The sequence below is a fragment of the Sinohyriopsis cumingii genome, chromosome 7 (genome assembly GCF_028554795.1).
Source record: "Sinohyriopsis cumingii isolate HCF-2022 chromosome 7, ASM2855479v2, whole genome shotgun sequence".
In the NCBI taxonomy this organism is placed as follows: Eukaryota; Metazoa; Mollusca; class Bivalvia; order Unionida; family Unionidae; genus Sinohyriopsis; species Sinohyriopsis cumingii.
In genome coordinates, this window is record NC_142967.1 from 29137770 (window position 1) to 29148508 (window position 10739).

The window sequence follows — 10739 nt, forward strand, 5'->3', positions numbered from 1 at the left end:
TGTCTCTTGTATGATGAGCAGTCCATCTTTAATGGAAAACTCTGTCTCTTGTATAATGTGCAGTCCATCTTTAATGGAAAACTCTGTCTCTTGTATGATGAGCAGTCCATCTTTAATGGAAAACTCTGTCTCTTGTATGATGAGCAGTCCATCTTTAATGGAAAACTCTGTCTCTTGTATGATGTGCAGTCCATCTTTAATGGAAAACTCTGTCTCTTGTATGATGAGCAGTCCATCTTTAATGGAAAACTCTGTCTCTTGTATGATGAGCAGTCCATCTTTAATGGAAAACTCTGTCTCTTGTATAATGTGCAGTCCATCTTTAATGGAAAACTCTGTCTCTTGTATGATGAGCAGTCCATCTTTAATGGAAAACTCTGTCTCTTGTATGATGAGCAGTCCATCTTTAATGGAAAACTCTGTCTCTTGTATGATGAGCAGTCCATCTTTAATGGAAAACTCTGTCTCTTGTATAATGTGCAGTCCATCTTTAATGGAAAACTCTGTCTCTTGTATGATGAGCAGTCCATCTTTAATGGAAAACTCTGTCTCTTGTATGATGAGCAGTCCATCTTTAATGGAAAACTCTGTCTCTTGTATGATGAGCAGTCCATCTTTAATGGAAAACTCTGTCTCTTGTATGATGAGCAGTCCATCTTTAATGGAAAACTCTGTCTCCTGTATGATGAGCAGTCCATCTTTAATGGAAAACTCTGTCTCTTTTATGATGAGCAGTCCATCTTTAATGCAAAATACCTGACCCCACAAATCCGTGGACATTTCTAAATATGGTCAGGCTGAACAGTCAAACAGTACATCAACTTATAAGAATATGTAAGTAAATTTCATTGTGCTAGGGATAGCAGTTTTAGAATATGTAAGTAAATTGCATTGTGCTAGGGATAGCAGTTTTAGAATATGTAAGTAAATTCACTGTGTTGAGGATGGCAGTTCTAGAATATGTAAGTAAATTTCATTGTGTTGGGGATACTAGTTTTAGAATATGTAAGTAACTTTCATTGTGTTGGGGATAGTTTTAGAATACATAAGTAAATTTCATTGTGTTGGGGAGAGCAGTTTTAGAATATGTAAGTTACTTTCATTGTGATGGGGATATCAGTTTTAGAATATGTAAGTAAATTTCATTGTGTTGGGGAGAGCAGTTTTAGAATATGTAAGTTACTTTCACTGTGATGGGGATATCAGTTTTCGAATACATAAGTAAATTTCATTGTGTTGGGGAGAGCAGTTTTAGAATATGTAAGTAAATTTCATTGTGTTGGGGATACCAGTTTTAAATGAGATAAGTATTACACCATGACTGCTTATATACATGATTTCTGATAATACTTATGCATAGTTTGTACACAGCTCGGTAGAATACATGGGAAGAAAAAATCGAATCATATCTGTGATAGCTTGAATATGTGATGCTTCAATTTAGACCTAAATGCTTTTGACCTAAATGCTTTAGACTACTTGACCATAAGTGTTCATGTAAAACTCAAATTCATTCCTCTTAATTCCAGTGCTGTTGTACAGAATACATTCATTATGGCACAACTCCAAACACTGTTGACAAACAAGCCCCAAAATCTCAACCCGGTAAAGTGTTGGATTTGTAATCCAAGGGTCACAGGTTTGACACCCACCAAGGCCACCCTCGATCAGCTGCCTGTGTGTATCCTTGGGAAAGGCACTTAGCTCTTGTTTCCTCAGTATGATATAGCTTACTTTGTGTTGCCATTAACAACACAAATAAAAAAACATTTCCCACCAAATCTCATTTAATTCTTACAAATGGCTTTTGATTTATGTATTTGTCACACACACACAGGCACACATAAAAGTGATAACAGTACTTCTGTTACAGATGTTTAGCAATTGTTGTTTAAGATTCTGCAAGATGTCAGCATGTTGATCAGATAAACAATCTGTAACCAAAGCAACTATTAATCTGAAACTCTATAAGACAAAGATCCTGTAACCAAAGAACCTTTTAATTTAAAATTCATCCTGACAAACATCCCGTAATAAAAAGCACCTTGAAATGTGAAATTCATTTTTAAAGGGCTGTAAACCTTGTAAATTGCAAATATTCTGATCCATTGACAATTCAGTAATGTATCTATTAATAAATCAGAATGTGTACAGCAATATGAAATAACTTATCAATGATAATTTTGCAAATCTGACAAAAAAGCAATTCAAATCGTTGTGAAATTCACTTTAAAATACACTTCATGTAAACAAATAATAACAACAATTCCAGTAATTACAAAAGTACTCAAGCCAGAACTGTAATTAATGTCAAGGAAAGATGCATTTAACAAATTGTAATACCATTTCATATGGATCACTCTGCTACCAGTACACCTGGCTGCATTGACATAATGGCATACAACATCATTGCCAAATGGTGACTCATAGAGCTAAATGTCATTGCCAAGTGGTAACTCATAGAGCTATCATTGCCAAATTGTTACTCAGAGCTGTCATTGCCAAATGGTAACTCAAACAGCCACAAAAAAATAAATATCGGAAACTAATTTCGACAAAGTTTAATACAAAGACAGCAATCACTTATCTCTGGTTAAGGTTTTCTAGACAGTATCCTCTGACCCAAGGAGTAAACTGCAGTGGTATAGCAAGAAATTATTGCACCCTGTCCCCAAAATTTAATTCTGGGACCCACTTCCCTCACAAAAAAAGTTGTTTTAATGTGAATTTTTGGCCCTCACTAGGCCTGGCCACTGCCCCTACACAGTTGTGGGGGTTGCTTGGTTAGTTGCTATGCCACATGTATACTGTACTGTCGGAACATATTTCATAATCATATTTTTTCAAACATCGATCAATAAAAAGTTTAGTAACGTGTTTTCTTTTCATATAATAAAGAGAATTATTTTCTCATAAACTCTGATAAATTGTGGTAGATAAGAAAACTGTTATTCATGTTTTATAATAAATATTGGTACAGTTGAAAAATAAAAGGCATACAAAAAATTACAATGTCATGGAATAAGGCAAGAAAATAATTACAATGTAATGGATTAATCTGATGCGTACAGTGATACCTAGAGTAGTTTAATTTTGTTTTGTTTACCTTGACTAACAGTAACCAAATAAAAGATATTGTGGATCATTCTAAGTGAGATACCGATATTTCATGGGGTAGATGGGTATTTTATCCTCAAGTCTTGCATGTGATCTTTTTAGTATTTTTAGGATGCATATGCTATATGCAGACACAATGATTCTGAAATATTGTCAGGACAGTTAACTACTGCCTTATGGGTGAGTACTAGTTTACCAGTACATTATTTCTAAGTTCTAATTACAATTGCATTCATACTTCAAAAGTTTTGTCTAGATGTACTATTTCAACTTTTATTTGTGACATTTGAATTTTCTGTCAAATATACCAAATCTGGGATACGAAGAATAGTCAGTTCAATTTTAACATTTACCTTTTTGCAATAATTAAAAGCATTTCTTTTATATTTTGGGTATAACTGATTGGATGTACATATTTGATTTTAGTATTGACATTCATTCTATGTAATATGCTAGCCAGTTTGGTTTATTTATAGCTGGCAGTATGGCAGTATAGGAATATAGCTGGCAGTATGGCAGCATAGCTGGCAGTATGGCAGTATAGCTGGCAGTACAGGAGTATAGCTGGCAGTACGGAAGTATAGTTGACAGTATAGCTGGCAGCAATGTTCCCGCTAAGCTGCGCGCGTGTGCACGCAGCTTGTTTCATGTCTTAGCACAGCTAAATGTATTCTGCGCACAGAGATAATTCTTTTGATTTCTCATGAAACTCCAGTGAGAACTATGCAGCCGTTCCTAGCTTACACAGTGTGAAAGTGACTCGTGACCCCCCACCCACTGACGCACCCTGCCTGAGGATACAATTTCCATAAAAAAAAATTTGCTCAGTAGGTTTTGCAGTCTGCTCAGTGGCCTTTGCTCGGTGCTCACTAGTGTACATGTCTTAGAGGGAACGTTGGCTGGCAGTATAGCTGACAGTATAGGAGTATAGCTGCCAGTATAGCTGGCAGTACAACAGTATAACTGACAGTATGGCAGTATAGCTAGCAGTACAGGAGTATGGCTGGCAGCATAGCAGTATAGCTGGCAGTACTGGAGTATAGCTGGCAGCATGGCAGTATATCTGGCAGTACTGGAGTATAGCTGACAGTATGGCAGTATAGCTGGCAGTACTGTAGTATAGCTGGCAGCATAGCAGTATAGCTGGCAGATGGCAGTATAGCTGGCAGTACTGGAGTATAGCTGGCAGCATGGCAGTATAGCTGGAAAAAGAGCAACATAGTTTGCACCACTGCTTCAGATTAGGAACAAGGGCAATGTGAGTGTTAGCACAGCCTCATAGTCGGAAACAAAGCTATTTTGTTGGAAACAAAGCAACATAGTTTTGGAAACAAGGCAAATTTCTTGGAAGCAAAACAACATAGTTGCCAATAGGGCAACAGAGCAACATAGTGGTATTGACCTGAATGAGGTTTTTAAGGAGCCAAAAGATACTTTGTTCAAAGGATGTGAATTTCGAACTGTGTATTTAGAATCATGAACTGTGAATCTGAAATGCTGACAATGCATATAGTTACGTGAACTACACACATTTTCATACCAAACATGTACATGGTATGGTGAATACAAAACTGATTAGTTGTACATGACTATGTCAACATCATATCGTCTGGTGAATCTTTTCATATATTCATGGGTGGGTCTAGCTTCATCTTAATGTAAACATCATGGTGTGTACAGCATAACATGTCCTAGTTTAGGGTATCTATAGGTTTCTTACAAATTATATTTCTTCTTCCATTTCACTGCTGCATTAGTATTAATGGTAAGGGTTTGTAGACACTCTGATACTACATTATTATAAAGATTTCATTCACATACACACTCTGATACTACATTATTATAAAGACTTCATTCGCATACACACTCTGATACTAATTATAAAGATTTCATTCACATACACACTCTGATACTACATTATTATAAAGACTTCATTTGCATACACACTCTGATACTACATTATTATAAAGATTTCATTCGCATACACACTCTGATACTACATTATTATAAAGACTTCATTCGCATACACACTCTGATACTAATTATAAAGATTTCATTCACATACACACTCTGATACTACATTATTATAAAGACTTCATTTGCATACACACTCTGATACTACATTATTATAAAGATTTCATTCGCATACACACTCTGATACTACATTATTATAAAGACTTCATTCACATACACACTCTGATACTAATTATAAAGATTTCATTCACATACACACTCTGATACTACATTATTATAAAGACTTCATTCGCATACACACTCTGATACTACATTATTATAAAGACTTCATTCACATACACACTCTGATACTACATTATTATAAAGACTTCATTCACATACACACTCTGATACTACATTATTATAAAGACTTCATTTGCATACACACTCTGATACTACATTATTATAAAGATTTCATTCGCATACACACTCTGATACTACATTATTATAAAGATTTCATTCGCATACACGCTCTGATACTACATTATTATAAAGATTTCAATCACATACACACTCTGATACTACATTATTATAAAGACATCATTTGCATACACACTCTGATACTACATTATTATAAAGATTTCATTCACATACACACTCTGATACTACATTATTATAAAGACTTTATCCGCACACACACTCTGATACTACATTATTATAAAGACTTCATTCGCATACACACTCTGATACTACATTATTATAAAGACTTCATTCACATACACTGTGTTTTGACATTCAGTTAAAGCTGTTACAAACAATACATTACAATGGTTTATTTGGGCTTAGTAAATTTTGTCTACCTGTTCTTGAACCACCATGACATGACAGTTGTAGCACAAAATAAGTTTCTAGCACTGTGTATTGCCATGCATCTAGCAGAAACATGAATTTAAGTAGGATTCCCAATCAAAAACATGAATCCTTCTTGTACCATTGAAATGACACCAAAGTACTGAAGTGAAATTGCAGATGAGAAGTTTGATAGAAAAATCTAGAAAAACATCATGAATATTACATGAAGAACTTGTACTGTGAATTTAATGTCCTGTATGTCCCCCAAAATTGCAACTTTGAAAAAACGATTTTTCATTAGTAATTAAATTTTGCAGACTAGGATGTGGTAGTGATTCCATAAAAGATCATTGTTGGGTCTTGTTGAGATCGCACAGTAGTTCATAGAAGGATCAATGCTTAGTCTTGTTTATCTGACTGATAATTGTTCATAGACTGATAATTTTTTGTTGGGTCTTGTTGAGATCACATAGTAGTTCATAGACTGATCATTGTTTGTTGGGTCTTGTTGAGATCACATAAAGGTTCACAGACTGATAATTTTTTGTTGGGTTTTGTTGAGATCACATTGTGGTTCATAGACTGATCATTGTTTGTTGGGTCTTGTTGAGATCACATAGTGGTTCATAGACTGATCATTGTTTGTTGGGTCTTGTTGAGATCACATAGTAGTTCATAGACTGATCATTGTTTGTTGGGTCTTGTTGAGACCACATAAAGGTTCACAGACTGATAATTTTTTGTTGGGTTTTGTTGAGATCACATTGTGGTTCATAGACTGATCATTGTTTGTTGGGTCTTGTTGAGATCACATAGTGGTTCATAGACTAATCATTGTTTGTTGGGTCTTGTTGAGATCACATCATTTTTTCACAACATAAAGACTATACTTCTGATTTATGTCCATTTTTACAGGACAGCTATTGTGATTATTAAAACTGTACTATAATGTTTTTACTATTCATTATATAAAAGACTGACATTGCAACACGTTAATGTATATGTCCAACTTGTCAAAGAGTTCAGATATACATATACCTATGCAAAAAGTTATTTCATATATTGATGGCATTATAATCATATCATCCTTAGATAAACAGGAGGTACTTATTTGACAAAAACAGACTACCAGTACCATGATTTAAAACAATCAAAAAGTTAACAAAAATTGTTAATTAACTGTATAACAAATATTATCCAAAGTATTATAGATTGAATGAAGCATAATTATTATGTGTGTCATTCCCTGAGGTGATTTTAGTTGTGCACATTATGTATTAAGCATAGACAATCTACCCTGAAGTTACCCCATTATCAAACTAACACTCCATAACCACCAACATCCACAGATTTTCAAACACATTAGGAAATAGATTTAGTTTCTTCACTTCCTCTCCTTACAGTGTGTGAAAGTAAACAAAACACGAATGATTTTCAACCCTAAAAATAATATACATGTATAATGAGCAAAATCAGTCAAATTTCATATACAAGGTAGTGACAAACTGCAGCATGGGTATCGTGTTAATGAAAAGAAAAGCTGTCCTTAAATGGACTGATAGTCCACATACACGTTGTCCATAAATTTTTTACCAAAAACAAAGGCAGTGAGTCTTGTATCTTGAAAACCATAACTTAATATTGAACAACTAACACAAATGTGTTTCTGTATTAGAACCGTCTATTTGTGCATATAACCTTAAATAATGCCATCTTGATACGACTGTAAAAAATGAAGAAGAAACAAAGTATATAGGTTTATACAAATGATCACAAAGTTACTCCATGGACAATAACTGAGCTACCTTAAATTGGCAAACACCTTTTCATAAGCGAGAGAACGAGTTCTTTCTATGCATGTCTGTGAAATACAATAGTGCCCAGCATGTGGAGGGGACTAATGTACAAGCATAATTCACAGATATATTTGTCACAGACTTTTCTGTAAATGGGTTAGTGCTAAGTGCAGCCATGTTTAATATTGGTGGCAATTTGAACCTGGTGAGTAATGCAGGGACACATAGGTATCATTTTACATGTTACTATCATGCATCAAAAAACAAACAGTTTCCTATTAAATACATGTCTTACTGATAATTAAAACCATGAACTAGCAACACATTCATGCACGTCTTTAAGCTGCACTATGATACAATTCTATAAAGTAAAAGGACAACTAAAAGTGTAGGTGAAGATCAGGTCCTGTATACTGTTCTTCATTACACCAGTAGTCAGGTGGACTAGGGACTTTGATTAAATATGTAACATCACTGTCTGAGTTCTGGTTTGGTATGACTGAATAGTACGTACATGGTCGATCATCCGAATCATATGGTGGAGCCAATATATCAATAAAAGCTGCTGGTCCACTTTCAGCTGTTATTTCATGGTAATTTCCCGACTCGGGTGTTAAAACTGCACAATCATCAGCGGCAGAGATGGTTTTCTTCCCCAATGGCTTCACTGGCATAATTTGGTTCAAGTACTTAAACCTAGTTGCAAGACTTGGTGGCAGTGGTGGGCTGGGATCAAGACAGGGGCTGTAACTTGTTATGGTAAGAGAGCCATGCAGGACTTTCAAAAATCCATACATATTGGGATGGTCATGCATGGGCAGTCGAGATCCTTTCTTCAGTATAAACATACATATGGTCAGTACCTGTCAAGAAAAATTGATGTTGTACAGTACAGATAAATAAACATTCTGTATATACTCAGTAAGGAGTAAGTAGGTTTGGGGAGTGAGTTTTTTCATCATTTAAATATGCACCCATCATTAAAAGCAATATTACCAAAAGAAACTACTACTGAAGTGAATGGTGTAAAAGAATGATACAATAGTAAAAAGAATGTTATGGATATTGTGGAATATGGATACATTGGTGTAAAAATGTCATGGGCTTTGTGAAGTATGGATACACTGGTGTAAGAATGTCATGGGCTATGTGAAGTATGGATACACTGGTGTAAGAATGTCATGGGCTTAGTGAAGTATGGATACACTGGTGTAAGAATGTCATGGGCTTTGTGAAGCATGGATACACTGATACACTGGTGTAAGAATGTCATGGGCTTTGTGAAGTATGGATACACTGGTGTAAGAATGTCATGGGCTTTGTGAAGTATGGATACACAGGTGTAAGAATGTCATGGGCTTTGTGAAGTATAGATACACTAGTGTAAGAATGTCATAGGCTTTGTGAAGTATGGATAAAATGGTGTAAGAATGTCATGGGCTTTGTGAAGTATGGATACATTGGTGTAAGAATGTCATGGGCTTTGTAAATTATGATGCAGTGGTGTAAAAATATGTACTTGACTTTGTGAAGAATGATGCAGTGGTATAAAGAATGTAATGGACTTTGTGAAGTATGGATACTCTGGTGTATGAATGTCATGGACTTTGTGACGTATGGATATTGTTTGCGAGGTTTGGATAATTCAATACAGTTGCAGTAAACCTTATTACATATCCTCAAATTTAAATAACATAATCCAGACTCATTTAACTTAATAAATTTATGAACATGAATACTAAAAGAATTTCTTCATGACTAGTTAACAATATCTCTTGGGGCCTGAGTGTTCCCTTCCTTTTTTGAGCATGAGGACCCCTTCTTAACTTAAAAATGTAGCAGATCTCCACATGCTAATATTTGTCTTTTTAGGTTCCCTTGGAATAATTCTTGCTGCAGTAAGAGTTTATTAAATACCTTTCTTTACCTATCAATAACTACCATAATCTAATGAAGGAATCTATTGAAATATATAGCTTTTTTGTGTACATTATACTTCATATAATCAAAATACATGTTATGACTAAGTGGTATGATGAACCTTCAGATCATTGTGAAAACAAAGGCTTAATTCTATTTTTTTCCCTCTGAAAGCTACTATAGTATTTGCAAACCCTACCTTTGTTTGTAAACCCACCTCCTACTGATTTTAATATAAAAAAGCTTTAAGGATATAACAAAATGCACAAAACTTATTTCATTTATTGATTTACAAGTTCTAACCTGATTGTTGCCATGGATTCCTAAACTCTGTCAACTTGTTGGTGTTTTCAATCAAACAGGAGTTTCTTAAGTAACACAGTTGTATTATCTGCATGGGTGAGATCAGGCTATAGTCGAGTTAGAAATTATAAATCAGTGAATGAAATGACTAAGTTTTGTGCACCTTGATGCCTTTCGTTTTAAAATCGGTAGAGGGGTACAAATGAACAGGACGGCGCGCGAATTATAACACTACCTTATCATCCCAAATGGGAACGTAAGTAACTGGAGCTTCGTGTTTATCTGTATCAGGAAGTAACTTTTTATCACTATACAACAACTTTGAGTTAGGTTCAAAAACATCCGATTCCCGAAGCTGACTAAAAAGTCGGGCAACCTCAGATAATCCTTCATACGGGGGACTGATTTTAACACCAGGTCCCAGAAGAGAAAATAATTTGTATGCGGCTTGTGCCACCTTTTGAATTAGCGCAGTCATTCTAAACAAGCACTGCAAACTGACTACCTAAACATACAGACAGAATGTTCGGTGTGTCTATTTTCATTTACACCGGAAGTGACATATCTTATAGTATACCCTAAGAATATTATTGGTCACGGGTCCGTGACCTTTAAAGTCATTTGAGTTGATTTTTTTTTTTGGGTTGAATTTTTTTTTATTATATATATTTTCTTTTATATATATAGAATATGAAGATAGATAAATAGAAAAGAAGAGACATGTGTCAATGGTTTTCAGTCAGGGAACCTTTTTCTTTTGATGGTAATGGTGGTGGTGGTGGTATCACACATTCAGAT

At 34.9% G+C, this 10739-nt stretch overlaps 1 protein-coding gene across 1 annotated transcript; it reads right to left on the minus strand.

Annotated features, from left to right (window-relative positions):
- Nucleotides 1–1984: 1984 nt before the first annotated feature.
- LOC149794944 (2-aminoethanethiol dioxygenase-like) lies at nucleotides 1985–10480 on the minus strand. The gene is made up of 2 exons (XM_089964607.1): nucleotides 10177–10480; nucleotides 1985–8581 (listed from the first exon to the last, which is right to left on the minus strand). Exons 1-2 carry the CDS (start codon nucleotides 10417–10419, stop codon nucleotides 8099–8101), a joined length of 726 nt encoding a protein of 241 aa, XP_089820733.1. The 5' UTR covers nucleotides 10420–10480; the 3' UTR covers nucleotides 1985–8098.
- Nucleotides 10481–10739: the final 259 nt, after the last annotated feature.